Source organism: Physeter macrocephalus, unplaced genomic scaffold, assembly GCF_002837175.3.
Source record: "Physeter macrocephalus isolate SW-GA unplaced genomic scaffold, ASM283717v5 random_283, whole genome shotgun sequence".
In the NCBI taxonomy this organism is placed as follows: Eukaryota; Metazoa; Chordata; class Mammalia; order Artiodactyla; family Physeteridae; genus Physeter; species Physeter macrocephalus.
The window spans coordinates 29,666-48,874 of record NW_021145569.1 but is presented as its reverse complement, the minus strand read 5'-3'; the positions used below and the strand labels follow the sequence as shown (position 1 = coordinate 48,874).

General features: G+C 54.6%; 1 protein-coding gene across 1 annotated transcript in view; it reads left to right on the top strand.

Annotated features, from left to right (window-relative positions):
* Nucleotides 1–19,209, top strand: part of BICRA (BRD4 interacting chromatin remodeling complex associated protein) — a 53,577-nt gene that overhangs the window by 23,199 nt on the left and 11,169 nt on the right. Inside the window, exons 2-7 of the mRNA XM_055082787.1 lie at nucleotides 5,490–5,590; nucleotides 7,648–7,693; nucleotides 7,790–7,832; nucleotides 9,830–9,895; nucleotides 12,557–14,518; nucleotides 15,075–15,422. Of these exons, the coding sequence (XP_054938762.1) occupies nucleotides 7,653–7,693; nucleotides 7,790–7,832; nucleotides 9,830–9,895; nucleotides 12,557–14,518; nucleotides 15,075–15,422 (2,460 nt within the window). The 5' untranslated portion in view covers nucleotides 5,490–5,590; nucleotides 7,648–7,652. The remainder of the gene's footprint in view (nucleotides 1–5,489; nucleotides 5,591–7,647; nucleotides 7,694–7,789; nucleotides 7,833–9,829; nucleotides 9,896–12,556; nucleotides 14,519–15,074; nucleotides 15,423–19,209) is intronic.

The window sequence follows — 19,209 nt, the reverse complement described above, 5'->3', positions numbered from 1 at the left end:
TTTTTTGCGGTACGCAGGCCTCTCACTGTTGTGGCCTCTCCCGTTGCGGAGCACAGGCTCTGGACGCGCAGGCTCAGCGGGCATGGCCCACGGGCCCAGCCGCTCCGCGGCATGTGGGATCTTCCCGGACTGGGGCACGAACCCGCGTCCCCCCGCATCGGCAGGCGGACTCTCAACCACTGCGCCACCAGGGAAGCCCTTGATTTTTTGATGTTCAAGGATTTTCAAAGTAAAAAATTTTCATTTTGGAAAACTGCAAATGTGCACAAAGTAGAATAGTAAAACATGGACGCCATCAACCAACTCTTTGCCAATTTTCAGTTTTCTGCCATTCTGACAGACCAGCGCTGTCCAGGAGAGCTTTCTGCCACCCCGGGAATGTTCTAGATCTGCGGTGTCCTGTGTGGTAGCCACCAGCCACGTGTGGCTGTCAAGCCCACGAAATGTGGCCACCGTGACCGCGAACTAAATGTTTAATTTCCTTTACACTTTTAAGGTAAATCTTTTTTATTTAAAACTTTCATATTCCTCCTTGTCCCCTTTTTTTTCCATTTGTTTATTGCGGTAAAATATACATAACAAAACTTGCCATCTCAGCCATTTCGAAGTGTACGATTCAGCGACATTAAGTGCGTTTGCATAGTTGTGCAACCTTCACCCCCATCCTTCTCCAGAACTTGTAGCATCTTGCAGAACTGAAACTCTGCACCCACTAGACAATAACTCCCGGTTTCTCCTCCCCTGCCCCCAGTCCCTGGCAACTGCCATTCTACTTCCTGTCTCTCCGTCATAAGTGGAATCAAATGGTATCTTTGTCTTTTTGGCACTGGCTCACTTCACTTAGTGTAAGGTCATCCATGCTGTTGCCTGTATCAGAATTTCCTCCCTGAATGATATTCCATTGTAAATAGACACCACAGTTGGCTTATCCATTCATCTGTTGATGGACACTTGGGTTGTTTCTACCTTTTGGCTCTTGTGAATAGTGTTGCTGTGAACATGGGTGTATAAATATGTCTTCAAGACCCTGCTTTCAATTCTTTTGTGTATATATCCAGAAGTGGACTTGCTGGGTCATTTGCTAATTCTATTTTTAATTTTTTGAGGAACCGCCAAAGTGTTTTTCACAGCAGCTGCAACATTTTACATTCCCACTAACTGAGCAGGAGGGTTCCAGTTTCTCCAGGTCCTCGGCAAGACTTGGTAATTTTTGGTTTTTTGATAGCAGCCGTTCTAATGGGGGTGAGGCAGCATCTGTGGTTTTGATTGCATTTCCTTAATGATTGGTGTTGATCATCTTTTCCTGCGCTTATGCCATTTGTGTATCTTCTTCGGACGAATAACTACTCAAGTCGTTTGCCCTAATTTCATTTCATTAGCTTGAACTTAAATGTGTGTAGTCGCACATGGCTAGTGGCTTCCGTATTGGACGGCGCAGGTCAGTATGCCCCTGAACTCCCAGGACTGGATTATTTTGCAGTAAATCACAGACATTTTATCATTTCACCCCTACGTATTTTAGGATGTATTTCTAAAAGGTAAGGACTCTAAAGGAAAAAAAGCAGAGAAACAGAAACACGATGCCACTGTTATACCTAGAATCTTAATCACAATTTCTTAGTATCATCAAATATCCAGACAGCATTCAAAGTCTGTCTTTCCACTCTTAGTGGGTTCATTTGTGTCCTTCAGGGCTCCCCCTGTCTGCTGGGTTGAGAGCTGCAGGATCCTGGGTAGCCCTGTGCATGAGTGGGCAGGGGGCACGTATCACTGGTTGTGTGTGGCCCATGGTTTCCCGTTCACCACTCTGTTTAGTCTCGTTTATCTCACCTGACAAACGGAGTAGCAACGGGTTTGGAAGGACCCAAGGAGACTTGGTACCTGGCAGTTTAAGTCGGACCACGTGCCCAACTTATATGCCACCACCATATAATCAAATGACATGTAAACCCTTCCATATGGTAACTCCATTTTTAGTTTTTTAAGGAGCCTCCATACTCTTCTCCGCATTGGCTGCACCAATTTCCATTCCCACCAACAGTGTAGGAAGGTTCCCTTTTCTCCACACCGTCTCCAGCATTTATTATTTGTAGACTTTTTAAGGATGGCCATTCTGACTGGTGTGAGGTGATACCTCATGGTAGTTTTGATTTGCATTTCCCTAATAATTAGCAATGTTGAGCATCTTTTCATGTGCCTGCTGGCCATTTGTATGTCTTTGGAGAAATGACTGTTTAGGTGTTCTGCCCACTTTTTGATTGGCTTGTTTGTTTTGTTGTTATTGAGTTGTATGAGCTGTTTGTATATTGTGGAAATTAAGCCCTTGTCAGTCAACATCATTTGCAAGTATCTTCTCCCAGGCTGTAGGTTGTCTTTTCCTTTTGTTTATGGTTTCCTTTACTGTGCAAAAGAATATAAGTTTGATTAGGCCCCATTTGTTTATTTTTGCTTTTATTTCTATTGCCTTGGGTGTGAACCCTTCAAAATGTGCTCAAGGGCCAAATGTGGCAAAAGGCACCAGGTGGAAAAGCTGGGACCTGGGGAATTTTGTCCAACCTGACTGCGCTGTGGCCAGAAAGCTTTGGGAGTTGCCACACTAGGCAAGATTCACAATGGCAGATAAAATGATTGTGTAACAGTATCTATCACTTACAAAATTCTTTACTGCACCTGAGGATCAAAGGCCCAAGAGCCTCTCCACTGCCGTACGCGAAAATAAGGACTATGATTGTGCCCATTTTACAGATGAGAGCACTGAAGGCTGGAGCGGTGAAGTCACTTGCCCGACTTCAGCCCATGTGTGGGGAAGTGGGGATTTGAACTGCTGACACCAACCCCAAACTGTCACCCCATGCTGGGCCTCTTGGCATCAACCTGATAGGCGACATAGATGCCAACCCTGGCACCTGAACGGGGGACCCATCTCAGAGGAACCCCGGACCTGCTGATCATTGACAAATGGTTTTCTTTTTATTATGGAAACTTTCAAGAAGATGTAAATTAACTAGAATGGTGTACTGAAGCCCCCAGGTAGCCATCATCGGCTCTAACAGTTACCCACATTTGCCATGTCTGTTAGCTCTCCCCCCCTACGACAACTCCATGCTGGTTATTTACTTTGTACAGTTTTTTAAAGGTAAAATTAACATGCGTTGAATTGACATGTGTTGACACACACAAGTCTGAGCTGTGAATTTTTAAACCCCCATGTAACGGACGCCCCATCACCACGCAGAAACTTGCCCTCTCCCCGGAAAGTCCCCCTCGTCCATTGCTCTGCCGTTACCATCTGAATGGAAAACACATGGATAACAAGATTCTCACAGGCTGGAGCCTCCCACTGGACATTCACCCGCAGATCCCATTTGGAGAGCCCTGTTCAGGAGACACCCACCTCCTGGCTCTACTTCTCGTCTGACGTTTACAGAACTTGGGCCACACCCAAAGCTTGGGGCAGGGAGGAGGGGAGAACCCACGTGGAGCTGGCGGCTCTCACAAAGCCACCTGGGGCGCTTGGAATCACGCTGGTCCAAGGCAGTGCACCTGGAATCTAGATGGGCCAGGATCCCGTGTTCCAGAGTCTTGTGACAGATGCTTTCTACATCTTTCCGGGGCCTGGGGCTCTCCATAAAAAGGAGAAGCAGCTCCCATTCCTCCTCTCTCTTCCATCTGCTTGCTTTATCGCTTTTTTGGATCTGAGCTATCCCAGGCATTCACAAAATGCTAACAAAGGCTGTCACCCAGCTTCGTCTTATCTTGACGCTGTGGCCGTGTTGGCTTCACATTTAAAAGAGAAACAATATGATGAGAGGACCTAAGGGCGGGGACTCTGGAGTCAGCCTACCTCGGCTCAGACCCCAGGCTGACCACTGACCACCGGAGGGATCTAGGGCGTATGGCTCACCGTTCGGAGCCTCGCCTTCCTCATCTGTGGAATGGGGCTGCGAAAAGCACCTGCTTCATAGGGATTCAAATATGGTGAACAGGCTAATACGTGCAGAGTACTTAAAACCAGCAGCCATCATCATCATCATCACAACCACCATCATTATTGTCATCAGGTCAATCCTTGTTATTCGTGGATTCCATATTTGTGAATCCGCCTATTTGCTAACATGGATAACCCCCAAATCAATACTCACGGCGCTTTCCTGGTCACTTGCAGACGTGTGCAGAGCCATGAGTCTATTTGAGTCTCCGATGCAGGAGCTCCCAGCTGAGGTTGAGCGCGGCGACCCTCTGCCTCTCTGTCCAGCTCGAGAGCTATAAACGAGCATCCTCTTTAGTGCCCTGTTGTTTCACACTTTTGTGCTTTTCGTTGGTGGTTTTGCTGTTAAAGACGGCCCCTCCCGTGTAGTGCTGGAGGGCCGCCCAGTGTAAGCATGTAAGCACAGGAAGGCTGCCATGTGCTCTATGGAGAAATCGCGCGTGTGAGATGACCTGCCCTCTGGCATGAGTTGTAGCGCTGTTGGCCTTGAGCTCAGTGTGAGCGAATCAACGATTTATATTAAACAAGGTGTCTTTATTGTTTTTATTATTTTGTAATCAATTTATTTATTTATTATTTATGGCTGAGTTGGGTCTTCATTGCTGTGCGTGGGATTTCTCTACTTGCGGCGAGCAGGGGCTGCTCTTCATTGCGGCGCGCGGGCTTCTCATTGTGGTGGCTTCTCTTGTTGCGGAGCACGGGCTCTAGGCGTGCGGGCTTCAGTAGTTGTAGCGCACGGGCTCTGTTGCTCCGCGGCATGTGAGATCTTCCCGGACCGGGGCTCGAACCCGTGTCCGCTGCATTGGCAGGCGGATTCTTTTTTATATTTTGTTTTGTTTTTTGTTTTTGTGGTACGCGGGCCTCTGGCCTCTCCCGTCGCGGAGCACAGGCTCCGGACGCGCAGGCTCAGCGGCCATGGCTCACGGGCCCAGCCGCTCCGCGGCATGTGGGATCTTCCCGGACCGGGGCGCGAACCCGTGTCCCCTGCATCGGCAGGCGGATTCTTAACCACTGCGCCACCAGGGCAGTCCCAAACAAGGTGTCTTTAAACAGAAACACACATAAACCAAAGGGATATATTGATGGGTTGATGAGAATGGGAGCAGAGGCTGGCAGGAAGCTAACCCTGTCTTTCCCCAGGGGCGGCGGCTCAGCGGCCATAATCGCAAATTCACGGTGACCTTATAGGACATAAGCACATAAGCACCTCAGATGACGAGACCTGACTGTATTTTGCTAGATTGAAGTGCTGATGGATTATATCATATAATGTTATATACTATTGCATGATGTGTGTGTGTGTATATATATATATATATATACACACACACACACTATATGTAGATATAGTGCAGTGTGTCTGCATATATATATGTGATAACGTACAGCGTTGTTTCCTGTGGTTTTAAACTTGTATTTGACCTCTCGTCTCTCTGGCTACATCTTTCTCCTTGTCACTGACTGTCCCACTCACAGCCTGTCTCTCATTCTCTCTCCACAGCTGGCCCCCGAAAGGACGCTCCCCACGTCCCCAGCTGGGGGCCCTGCGTAGACCTGGAGTGGACGCCCCCTCCTTCCCTTCATGATTCGTTTGTAGCGCAGGTAACCAGCCCAGCATCTCGCTCATTCCCGGAGGGGCCGTGGTCCCCTGTCCGCCTCCCCGGAAGGGACGTTCCTTCTTGGAAGAGCCTGTCTCAGCCGCATCCTTCAGCCCCGCCCTCTCCAGCCTGGGCCCCCTGGGTCATTCGGGCCATTCCCCCAACCTCTATGCCGTCTGCAGGCAGGATCTCCCTCCCCGCTTTCCGTCTTCTCCAGATTCCCTGCGGATCCTGCCTTGTCGTTCCCTGGCCAGGCCTTGCCCACCTTAGGCTGGTGACACGGGAAGACAGTGGCTGTGGGCGGAGATATGAAGCCGGGGAGAGTGTGTTATCGTGCTGCCCTGAGGCAGCGAGAGCCTTGGAAGGGCCTCTCTGGGGACAGTCCCCGGGGCCAGCTCCAGAGGCAAGGGTGATTGGCGTGTGAGGCTCCGGGGCCGTGTGTTTCTGTTCTAGACTGGGCTTGTTAACCCAGGGCCCATGAAGTGTGTACGTGTGTGTGTCCCCCATGACACACTTCCCCCTGGGAAAGAACGTGTAACATTTCTGGCCCACGTGCATGTTTCTGGCAAGAGGGTCTTTTGCTTTCATCAGACTCTCCGAGGTACTGTTCAGAGAAGACCCTGAACTAACCATGTGGGGTCCCTCCCTGAGATTCTTTATGTCACAGAGCCGTCGAGGGTAATAGGGGCTGTAGTGGCGATCAGGAAGTTCAGAGAATGCTGTTGGGGGTTAGGGGTTGTGACCCAGCTGAGCGCACAAGTAAGATTTTGTGTGTGTTTGGCCGGGGGGTGGGGTGGGGCACGACAGTCACCCTGTCCTCAGTGAGTTCAGGACCATCCCCCTCCCCCTCCCCCTCCCAAGAAGGAAAAGAGGGGGTAAGAACTCCACAGCCCTGCGCTGGGATTGTGTGTGATTTCTCATCGTGTCCTGTCTGCGTGGTTGGGAGGGAAGGATGCGTGGGCTGATGGGAGGATAGGCGGATGGGGACCTCCCTGGCGGCCCAGTGGCTAGGACGCAGTGCTTTCCCTGCCCGGGCCCGGGTTCAGTCCCTGATCGGAGAACTGAGATCCCGCAAGCCTCTCAGTGCGGCCCAAAAAAGTAAAAAGGAGGAGCGGATGGAAGGATGGGTCAGTTTGTGTGTTTGGGAGACAAGAAAGATGGGTGGTTGGGTGGCAGTTTGGAAAGGTGGGTGCATGGAAGGTCAGTGGGATGTCTGGAGCAGTGGTGGCTGGCGCGGGGGTGGGGGGGCAAACACAGAGAACTTGTTTTCTCACTTGTAAAATGGGGCACACGGCATCCCTTTCCCATGGGGGCTGAACAAGCTAACATTTGTGAAACGCTTGGGACAGTGCCTGGCACATGGTAGGCACGGGACAAATGTTAGCCGTCCTCATCCTCATCATTCTGACGGGCTCAGCCCGGCTCTGGCGGCTCCTCTGACTAGAGCGCCCGCCCTCCTGGTCCCTCTCCCTCTCTCTTCCCTTCCTTGAGAACCACGCTGCATGTGTCTTCCAGGGGGGACCCAGAACCTGGGCCCCTTCATGCCACCTCCCCTCCCTCCCTCCTTCACCCGGTCACGTGTAGGACAGGAGCACCGGCTTGGGGCCAGACTTCTGGGTTCAGGCCTGGCTCTGCCACCTGCTAGCTGGGAGACAGAGAACCATGGTCTCAGCTCTTCCTTTTACTCATCTGCAAAGCGGGGGTGGCAGGACCCACCTCGAGGGATACTGTGGGGATTAAATGAGTTACATGTGTGTGAAGCACTTAGCACGGGGCCTGCATGTGATCAGGACTCAGTCTGGGTTGATGTCATCACCATCGTCATCAGATGCTGGGGAGAGAGAGGGAGGAGGAAAAGGCAGCTGTCTGTCTCTGATCAGGAGGTTCTGGTACGGAGGGCACCTGGCCCACCCCTACCCATGCCCCTAGACTTAAGGGGACAGAAACCCTGACCCCTCCAGGGGTCTTGGCCCCAGCGAATGGGCCTTGCAGGGAGGGTCCTGGCACGCTGCCGACATCTAACTTGTCTCCCTTGCCCTCTTCCCGCCCCGCCCCGTCCAGTGGCGATGGATGATGAGGATGGGAGATGCTTACTAGACGTGATTTGGTGAGTAATGGGCTCCCCACCCCACCCTCCCCCACCCTCTCCCTCCCCTCCCCTGTCCCTCATCTCCTCAAATGTCTCTCCCCTTCTCTCTTTCAGTGACCCTCAGGCCCTCAATGACTTCTTACATGGATCTGAGAAGGTGAGTGCTGGGGCAGGGAGAAGCATCCCCATGGTAGGGGCCTGTGGAATTGGGATCTGAGAGACACTCCCCCCTGATTCAGTAGACATCTGCCCCTTGCCTTCCATGAGCCGGGCCCCAGGGTTATGGCAGAGAGTGAAAGAGATGGCAAATCCCTGCCCTCACTCCATACACATTTCCTTGGTAAACAAAGCAACCAAGAGCTAATAAAGGTGATGGTGGAAAGCACCATGTAGAGCAGCATAAGAAATAATAATGTCACTTGCACCACAAAAGAGGTTTAAAAGAAAATGAATGGGAGGCAGAGGCAGGGGCTTCTTTAGCTGGTGTGAACCTGAAGGATCAAAGGGAGGTGCCCACGGCGCTCTGGGCAGCGGAAGGACAGGTAGGAAGGTTAGAAAGTTTGAGAAAGAAGGCCAGTGGGGCCGGAATGAAGGGGAAACTAGAAGGTGGTAAGACTGGAGTGGACAAAAATCACCAGGTCATGCAGGGCTTGGAGGACCTGGATCGAGGAGTTCAGACTTTATTCTGAACATGACAGGCAGTTCTGATGGGTTATTAAGCAGGAGAATGCCACATTCTGTTTGCACTCCAGAGAATGGAACAACGTGGGGGAGAGTGGATGTCTGTTGAGCCATGAGGAGCTGTATCAGTCACCTACAGCTGCATAACAAGTTATCCCATCACTTAGTGACTTAAAACAACATTTGTTAGAACTCTCAGTTTCTGAGGGTCAGGAACTGGGGAGTGGCTTAGCTGAGTGTCTAGCTCAGTGTCTCCCCTGATTAGCAGTCAGGATGTTGCCTGGAGCTGCTGTCATCTGAGGGCTTGTCTGGGGCTGGAGGATGTGCTTGCACAATGACTCACTGCTGTGGCTGTTGGCTGGAGGCCTCAGCTCCTCACCATGTGGGCCTCCCCATAGGGTTGCTTGAATGTCCTCACAGCGTGGCAGCTGGTTCCCCCAGAGCAAGTGACCCAAGGGAGAGAGCCAGGAGGAAGCTCAGTGCCTTTTATGACCTAGTCTCCAAAGTCACACACTGTCACTTCCGTCATACTGCATTTACTAGAAGCGAGTCACTAAGCCCGCCCACACTCACAGGGAGGGAACGGAGCTCTGTTCCTTGAGAGGGGACGTATCAAATAATTTGTGGAGCGGAGGTGAGTGCGGAGAGGAGGCTGGTGGCCTGGGCCCCGGGGCAGGTGCTGGAGGAGGTGCCAGGCGCTGGCTCTGGGATCTGTCTGGGAGGCAGAATCACTAGACTTGCTGGTGGATTAGATGGTGAGGAAGAAAGAGCATCCAGAATGCCTCCTGGACTTGACCTGAGCAGCTGAGTGGGTGGTGGTACCGTTCTCTGAGACTGGGAGTTCAAGGTGGATTCCAGCAGTCCAAGGGCGGCTATTGGATATACCAGTCTGGGGTTCTGGAAAAAGATCAGCTGGACAGAGAAACTGGGGAGGCTTGGCTGTGGACAGACATTCATTGGGCGCTTAGGGCCTGTTCTAGGCGTTGCCCATGTCTGCGGGAACGAGACAGGTCCCTGTGCTCCCAGACACGGGAACAGCACGCACGTTAGGCACCCGGCCGGCAGAGCGTGCCGGGTGCTTGGGCAGGGCAGTGGAAGTAGTGACTTAGTAGGAAGGGACGGACAGTTGTCAGGAGGAGGTGACAAATGTGACAGGCCCTGCCAGATGTGTTACCAAAGACGCTTGAGCAAAGCCACGGAGGCAGGATTCTAGAGTTCAAGGCGTGTCGGGAGAGGCTCGGACTCAGTGCTGGGATTGCCTCGCGTTTTAATCTTGCAGCCAAGCCCCTTTCTTTGGGGCATCTTTTCTGGAGGCGGAGTTTCCTGTACCCTTCGAATCTCCCCCCGCCAACCCCCCCACCTCATCTTTGTCTTTTTGTCCCTTGTAACCCTAAATTGGTTTTTGTTCTAGAGGTGGGCCGGCCCACTGCCCAGCTGACCTTTGACCTTGGGTGGGGGCGGGTCTTGTTGCAGCTTGACAGTGATGACCTCCTGGATAATCCCGGGGAGGCCCAAAGTGCCTTCTATGAAGGTCCTGGGGTAAGTGGCCCGGGGGCTCGGGGAGGGCCGTGGGCTCCAGGCATCACCCAAGTTGCCTGTGGTGGCAGCCAGTGGGGGAGGGGAGAAGGGGGTCACACTCGTCCCCTGAGGCACTTTGCCGGGAGGGGTCAGGGGGCAGTCACTGAGGAGCAGTGTGGGGCGGAGGTGAGGCCGGAGCTGCTGGACCCCCAGCTGTGCCCTCAGGCCCCTCCGAGAAGGAGGTGCGGTCCTGAGTCCCTGGCCTTGGAGGTCAGCTGCTACAGAGCTGGTACAGAGGCAGAGGCTGGCTCTGGAATTCACAGTGGGCAGAACGGGGTGGTGCTCCTGAGGAGCTGTGCGGGGGGGCTGGGGGGGTCCTGTCCCGGCCCAGCCATGGGTGGGGTGTGTGACCTGGGGGAAGGGGATCGACTGTTGTGGACCTCAGTCTCCACCTGGACGATGAAGGCAGGGGTGATGAGCAAATCCCAGAGCAGGGAACACAGTGGACTTTTATTGAGCACCTACTGTGTGCCGGGCCCATTACTCAATGCCAGTCGTCCCTCCCTCTTCTTCCTCTTCTGTGGCCTCTCCCCTCCCCGCTTCGCTCGCCATCCCTCTCCCTCCTTTTTCCTCCCCCCCACCTCCCTCCCGCTCACCCCTCCTCCGTCTTCATCAACGTAACTCTCAGTTACCGAATACCTATCACATGCCAGGCCCTTTACAGTAATTTTCATTCAGTCCTCACAACAACCATAGTAACATTCCAAATAATTTATCTGGCATAATATAAATGACTAAATCCAGAACCCAACAAATAAACATTATGTTCATGTTATCACATTTATAGACCAGTAACAATATGCATTATTCTCATCCGTGCCATCCTCTTTTAATACCCATAACGTCCCAGGTCAGGTTCTCAGCACCTCCTGTACGTGACGTCAGTGAATGTCTCGACTGTCCTAGGAGGTGGGTTTGGTTATGGCCATTTAGCGGTTAGGAACTCAGAACTGCCTGGTCGTTGGTTGGGGGCTGAGCCGGAGCCCCATCCTGCCAGGCATTGCCCTCCACTCAGCAGCAGGGTGACCCCTTTCCCTGGTCTGGGAGGCAAGGAGGGAGCAGTGCCCACCTCACTGGGCTGTTTTTAACAACAACAACATGGACAGGAATAATGACAGTAACAGCGATAGATGATGTTTCTCGCGTGCCAGCCAAGAGCCGGGTACTGCTCTGAGCCCTCCATTTGGATTAACTCAGAATCTTTCAAACTACAGGTGTTGTTTGTTTTTTTAAAAAAATTTTTATTTATTTTATTTATTTATTTTTGGCTGCGTTGGGTCTTCGTTGCTGTGCGTGGGCTTTCTCTAGTTGCGGCGAGCGGGGGCTACTCTTCGCTGCGGTGCGCGGGCTTCTCATTGCGGTGGCTTCTCTTGTTGCAGAGCTCGGGCTCTAGGCGCGCGGGCTTCAGTAGTTGTGGCTTGTGGGCTCTAGAGCGCAGGCTCACGAGTGGCGCACGGGCTTAGTTGCTCCGCGGCATGTGGGATCTTCCCGGACCAGGGCTCGAACCCGTGTCCCCTGCATTGGCAGGCGGATTCTTTACCACTGCACCACCAGGGAAGCCCCCGAACTATAGGTTTTGACCCATTACCTGGTCAAGTATCAGTGGGTTTTCCATGCCATTGGCGTAATTATCACTTGGGGAATATTTGCTCAAAAATGCATGCATGTATCGATTACACACTCGTGTCCTGAATTGCCATCCCAGAAAGCATTTAAGAAACATCAGACTCGGGACTTCCTTGGTGGCGCAGTGGTTGGGAGTCCGCCTGCCGATGCAGGGGACACGGGTTCGGGCCCTGGTCTGGGAAGATCCCACGTGCCGCGGAGCGGCTGGGCCCGTGCGCCACAACTGCTGAGCCTGTGTGCCACAGCTGCTGGAGCCCGCCCATCTAGAGCCTGCGCTCCGCAACAGGAGAAGCCACTGCAATGAGAAGCCCGCGCACCGCAACAAAAACCCACTGCAGCAAGCAAGCAAACAAACAAATAATCAATCAATCAGTCAATCATTCAGGCTCACATTGTGCTGGGCGCCAAGTAAGGCTCCCGTCCGCTAGCTGCTGCCGCTGCTGCCTTTAACAGAACCACGATCTTGTATCTGAAACCTTTGGGGCCAGGCTTGTTTTGGAATTCAGGGTTTTTCAGATGCTGGAAAGGTGATGCAGAATATGTGTGTGCTGCATGTAACATAACACACTCACTTTTCTGTGGTCAAACTTAAGGTGAGTCACGTTACATGGATGAATTATGCCTTTCCCTCAGAGCATCACCCGAGTTCCGTTCAGGATTTACAGCCTAAAGTTAGCAAAACATTTGCGGTTTTCAGAGCCTTTTGGGTTTTGGAATTGCAGATAAGTATTACGGGCCTGTAGGGCTGTTTGGAAAATGGTTTTTATTACATTCTGCTGACGTGCGCGGAGGGGGAGACAGGCTGGATTAAGCCAGCCCCAGGTTGCCCAGCCCAGCCCTGGCAAAGCTGGCATTTGAACCCGGGTCCAGCCACTTCCAGGCGGAAGGTTCTTCCTGTCCCTGCCGCCCTGACTCTGAGTGCCCTGTGCTTCCGCGGTGCCGAGCCCGGCCCCTTGCTAACCTCGGCTCTCTCCTTCACACCTTACCTGCCCCCAGCTCCACGTGCAAGAAGCTTCCGGCAACCACTTGAACCCAGAGCCCAGCCAGCCGGCCCCCAGCGTGGACCTCGACTTCCTGGAAGATGATATCCTGGGCTCGCCGGCGGCGGGGGGCGGGGGCGGCGGGGGCGCCGACCAGCCCTGTGACATCCTCCAGCAGAGCCTCCAGGAGGCCAACATCACCGAGCAGACACTCGAAGCCGAGGCCGAGCTGGACCTGGGCCCCTTCCAGCTGCCCACCCTGCAGCCTGCGGATGGCGGGGCCGGCCCAGCGGGGGCCGGAGGGGCTGCCGCCGTGGCCACGGGGCCCCAGGCCCTCTTCCCGGGTGGCGCTGACCTGCTGGGGCTGCAGGCCCCGCCCACCGTGCTGACCCACCAGGCCCTGGTGCCGCCCCAGGACGTGGTCAGCAAAGCCCTCAGTGTCCAGCCCTTCCTGCAGCCCGTGGGCCTGGGCAACGTGACCCTGCAGCCCATCCCAGGCCTTCAGGGCCTGCCCAACGGCAGCCCCGGGGGCGCCGCGGCGGCTACTCTCGGCCTGGCTCCCATCCAGGTGGTGGGCCAGCCCGTCATGGCACTCAACCCGCCCACCTCCCAGCTCCTGGCCAAGCAGGTGCCCGTCAGCGGTTATCTGGCCTCGGCAGCTGGCCCTTCAGAGCCAGTGACCCTGGCATCGGCCGGCGTCTCGCCGCAGGGGGCTGGCCTGGTCATCCAGAAGAACCTCCCTGCCGCCGTGGCCACCACGCTCAATGGGAACTCGGTGTTCGGAGGGGCGGGAGCCGCCACGGTCGCGGCCAGCGGGGCGCCCTCGGGACAGCCGCTGGCGGTGGCCCCGGGCCTCGGCACGTCGCCGCTGGTTCCGGCACCCAACGTGATCCTGCACCGCACGCCCACGCCCATCCAGCCCAAGCCTGCCGGCGTGCTGCCCCCCAAGCTCTACCAGCTGACACCCAAGCCGTTCGCCCCCGCGGGCGCCACGCTTACCATCCAGGGCGAGGCAGGGGGCCTCCCGCAGCAGCCCAAGGCCCCCCAGAACCTGACTTTCATGGCGGCGGGCAAGGCCGGCCAGAACGTGGTGCTGTCGGGCTTCCCGGCGCCCGCCCTGCAGGCGAACGTCTTCAAGCAGCCTCCCGCCACCACCACGGGCGCGGCCCCGCCGCAGCCCCCCGGGGCCCTGAGCAAGCCCATGAGCGTGCACCTCCTGAATCAAGGCAGCAGCATCGTCATCCCCGCCCAGCACATGCTGCCGGGCCAGAACCAGTTCCTGCTGCCCGGCACGTCGGCGGTCCAGCTCCCCCAGCCGCTCTCGGCCCTGCCGGCCAACGTGGGCGGGCAGATCCTGGCGGCCGCAGCCCCCCATGCGGGCGGACAGCTCATCGCCAACCCCATCCTCGCCAACCAGAACCTGGCGGGCCCGCTGAGCCTGGGCCCCGTGCTGGCCCCCCACTCCGGGGCCCACAGCGCGGCCCACATCCTCTCGGCGGCCCCCATCCAGGTGGGCCAGCCGGCACTCTTCCAGATGCCCGTGTCGCTGGCCGCGGGCAGCCTGCCCACACAGAGCCAGCCGGCACCCACCGGCCCCGCCGCCACTACCGTCCTCCAGGGGGTCACTCTGCCCCCCAGCGCCGTGGCTATGCTCCACGCCCCCGACGGTCTGGTGCAGCCTGCCGCCCCTGCCGCCGCCGCCGGGGAGGCCGCGCCTGTCCTCGCGGTGCAGGCGGCGCCCCAGGCGTCCCCCGCGGTCAGCACGCCGCTGCCTCTGGGCCTCCAGCAGCCGCAGGCACAGCAACAGCAGCAGCCCGCGCAGGGCCCCGCCCCGCAGGCCGCCCCAGCTCAGGCCTCCACCCCCCAGCCCAGCCCAGGCCTGGCGTCCAGCCCGGAGAAGATCGTCCTGGGGCAGCCGCCCTCTGCCGCCACCACGGCCATCCTCACTCAGGACTCCCTGCAGATGTTCCTGCCCCAGGTAACCGGGGCTGCCGGGCAGGGGAGGGGACGGCAAGGGCAAAGGCAGGGGCAGGGGGTCTGCGTGGAGAGGGGCCGAGAGCTGGAACCGGGTGTGGTTGAAGCGGCGGGAGGGAGGGTCCTGTGGGTTAGGGGGAGCGTCTCCGACACGGCCCCCCTGCTCCAGGTCCCCGAGGAGGAGGCCTGAGGGTGACAGGGCCGACTGACTGACACAGAGACGGACAGACAAGGAGAGTGACTGGCTGACAGACTGCCCACTTGCTGGAGGGTTGGAGAGGGGTCACACAGAGGGTGGCTGAGACGTGGACGGACAGACGGGGCAGGAGAGGTGCACGTTGGCGGGAGCTGGAAGACGACGACTCACGGGACTGAGGGCTCAGAGAGTTGCGGCCTCCTGGACCCTGGGGCTCCCTCCCAGCCCCCGGCCTCGGCGCCCCCCGGCCGGTTCCCACCACCCGCTGCCCTGGTGCATCGGTGGTGGGGGGGTTGTCAGGGTGGGGAGGCCGCGGGTCCGTCCGTGGGGTGGCCTCTGACCCTGTGCGGGCTGCCTGTTTCAGCAGAGGAGCCGGCAGCCCCTCTCCACGGAGGGCCCCCACCTCCCCGCGCCCGCCTCGGTCATAGTCAGCGCCCCGCCTCCCGCCCAAGACCCAGCCCTGACCACCCCCGCCGCCAAAGGAGCCGGCCCCGGCCCTCAGGCCCCCGACAGCCAGGCCTCCCCGGCGCCGGCCCCCCAGGTAGACGAACCCCAGCAGCCTCTGTCCCAGCGCAGACCAGCCCCGCCCCTCGCCCCCCTTCCCCGCTCCCTCCGCTCGCTCCCTGGCTGCCCCGCCTGCCTCTCTGTCTCGCTGGCTTGGGAAACGGTGCTCTCCTTGGCTCCCCAGATGTTTCCTGAGGGTCTCCGGACAGTCATGGATGCTTGAGACCACACTCTAGTCAGGGACACAAGATCCACACGGCAGGAAATGGATTAGGTCCTAGAATGATCATTTTCCTATCTGGATAACTAATATTCAGGTAGCTCACATTTTAAGGAAGATGCCAAGAGGTCTAGATCAAAGCCCCCTCTCCTGCTTTCCCTCCCGAGGCAGTTTCTTGCACTCCTTTCCCACGCGTAGACAAGCAAAATGACAACTGGATTCCCTCCCTTCCATTTTTACCAAAGTGATAGCGTACTCTGCATGCATTCTGCACCTTTTATTATTTAAAAGTTCATCTTGGAGACTGTACTTCATTCTTGCATAGTATTCCATTGTGTGGAGGTACTGTTATTTATTTAAACGGTTGTTGTTGGGAATTTAGGTCACTTTCCGTCTTTAACTGTGGATGAGCAAGGTTGCAAAGAAGAACTCTACATATGTCTCTTTGTAGAATAACCTCTTTAAAAGGAAATTGCTAGGTCTAAGAGCAAATGTATTTGTAGTTTTGACAGATATTGCCAAATTGCTCTGGAGTATAAATTGGTTTAACAGATTATCAGCAATATATGATCTGTGCCTTTTTGCCCCCACCCTCAGCAATATTGAACTCGGCCGATCAGATAGGTGAAAATAGTATCTTGTTTTGATTTAATATGCATTTTGTTTTACGGTAAATGAGGCGGGACGGGTTTTTATAGATTTAGAGCTATTGTGTTTTCCTTTCTACGGAATTGTCTGTTCGTATCCTTGGCCATTTTCAAATTTGGGGTGATGGTCATTTTCTTGTTGATCTCTAGAAACTCTTTACATATTAGAGAAATTAGCCTTTGTCTCATATGAGTCATTAGCACATCAGCATTTGACAGGTTCGGGTGGGCCACCTTTTATTCTGGAGGGATGGATGTTGTACTCCTTCGTAAAGGACCAGTGGGTAGGTGGATTAGGGTAGGCAGGAAGAGGAGGGAATAACATGAGCGAGGTCCAGGAAGGCAGAAATCAGCTGGGCCTTGGCCTTAAACAGCCATGATTTCATTCTCAGGCTCTGCTGCTCACCATGTGACTTGAAGCCCCTAGTTTCTTCATTCCATCAACAGTTGTTTAGGGAAAGGGGTGCACTACGTATGTGTCAGGCCTGGTGCTAACCCTGGGCGAGTCCCTGTAACTGCCGAGCCTTGATTTCCTCATCTGGAAGATGGGAATAATAGTTTCTTTTTAGGTCTGTTAGGACAAGTAAACCAGTTAATATGTGCTTTGCACAGGGTAAGCACTCCATAAATATTTGCTATTATTATTATTATTTTAGCTATTGTGTTTATGGGTCAGTCCAGAGGGACATGGGGCCAGGATGTCCTCAGGTCATCTCTACCCAGAGAGGAAAACCAGGCAGGAGTAGGGGAGGGGCGAGGGGCCTCCTGGCCCATGAGAGACTCAGGTTGGAAGCACTGTTTCTAGAGTGGTCGGACCGGGCCTGGGTCCCCGGGGCCAAGGGCAGTCCCCTCTCCGTGCCTCGCGAGCTGCCGTCCTCAGCTGGAACGTGTGGGGCCGGTAGGAGCCCTTTTTCCGAGTGCTGTGGTGGAGAGCCAGGCCAGGACACACGTGTACTCTGCCACTTTAATGTTGCACACCCTGCAGGTACTTATCTAGACTCGCTCCTTGGGTGACCAGCCAGCCCAGTTTACCCAGTACCAAGGAGGATCTCGGGAGACGGGACTTTCAGTTTTAAAACCGAGACGGTCCCAGACAGACCAGGACAAGTTGGTCACCTTCCTGACTCCTCCCGGCCCTCCCTTGCCACCTTCCCTGCTTTGCATTTCTCCGTAGCACTGACCACCCTCTGACCAGGCTGCCTGTCTTCCGTGTTTCCTGTCTCCACTCTAACGTAAATGCCTCTCTGTAACGTATACTCTCCACTATGACGTGAAGTCCACGAGGCAGAGAGTTGTGTGCGTTCAGGTCCTGCTGTCTCCCCAGCGCCCCGAGCAGTGCCTGGCCTGCAGCAGATGCTTGGTGAGCATTTGTAAAATAAATGAATGGAGGAAGGAACCCAGCCACACACGTGAGCACCCGCCCGTTGCTGAGCACCCCACGGCGAGAGCAAAGGGAGAGCCGTCACCGATGGGCACCGGGTGTGCCTTGAAAACCACTGTCCCGGAGGACTGTTGTTAGGGAAAGTTAGGAACAGGGACTCTGCTCCCGACCCCGCCACTTACGGGCTCTGTGACCTCCGCCAAGTCCCTTACCGCTCTGTGCCTCAATTTCCTGACCTGTCAAGTGAGGATGATGCTAACGGCATCTACTTCCTAGGCTGTTGTGAGGGATAAGTAAGTTAGTGTATGTGAAGTGCTTGCACGGGGCCGGGCATGTTGAAAGTCCTGCAAGCGTGAGAGAAGCCGCGTGAATTTTCCACGAAGGGCCAGTAGGAGACATTCTAGGCTTTGCAGGTCTCTGTCGTCATAGCCTAGCAGCAGTTCTAGGTCTAGATTCTAGGTAAAGGAGTGAGCGTGGACGTGTTCCAGTAAAACCTTATTTATGGACACTGAAGTCTGAATCCCCTGTCAGTGTCCGAAGTCAGAAAAGCTTCTTCTTTTGACTTCTTTTCAACCATTTAAAAATGTAAAAACTATTCTTAGCTTGCGGGCCATACAAAATGGTCGGCTGAGCGGGTGGCGGGCCAGATTTGGCCTCTGGGCCATAGTTTGCCAACCCTTTTGATGTCTTTATTTCATTACGAAGACACACGAGGCTTCGTTTGTTCGGTCCCCTGTTCATGAATACTTAAGGTGGTTTCCCGTGAAACTGGTAACAAACCACACTCCCCTACATATTCTTGTAATCAGGCTTTGCACATGCACGAGAATACCCGTAGGGGTAAATTTCTAGAAATAGAATTTCTGGAACAGAGGGTACACAGTCAGCCCTCCATATCCACAGGTTCTGCATCCCCAGATTCAGCCAACTGCGGATCAGAGATACTCGGGGAATATAAATATTCCAGAAAAAGCAAAATTGAATTTGCTGCTCTCAGACAACTGTGTACATAGCATTTACATTGTATTAGATATTATAAGCAATCTAGAGATGGTTTAAAATTTACGAGAGGATGTGCATAGGTTATGTGCAAACACCGTGCCATTTATAAAAGGGACTTGAGCATCCTTGGATTTTGGTATCCGAGGGAGTCCTGGAACCAGTCCCCATGGATACAGAGGGTTGACTGTAAGTGCTTCCCAAGCATGTTATGGGCCAAACCGGTTGCTCCTCTGTGAGGTCTGTGCCAGTGAAGGCCTTCTCCCACAGCTTCCTCAACCCCAGATCAGCAGCCGACTCACTGCCGGCCAGGCGGAAAAATGCACTCCTCCTCCTGCGCTTCTCCCTAATTCTCTGCGTCAATCGAGCATCTTCCCATCTCCTCACGGGCAGTTGGAATCTCTCAGTAAACAGTCCACTCGTGTGGGAGCTTCAAGAAAAAGTGATTATAAAAATAATTTCATGCTTCTTTAGAGAATTTAGAAAATACAGAAAAGAACCAAGAAGAAAAACAAATCACCCATAATACCAGCATGCAGAAGCCACTGGTAACATTTTTGGTATGACATTTCCTTTTGGCCTTGCTTTTTCTTTGCTTCCCATCCATTTAAAACATTTGTCCTTTTGACATTAGGTATTATAGTCACAGGGTTCAATCCTGAAAAAGCATTTTTTTTTTTTTTTTTTTTTTTCTTGTTGTGGCCTCTCCCGTTGCGGGGCACAGGCTCCGGACGCGCAGGGTCAGCGG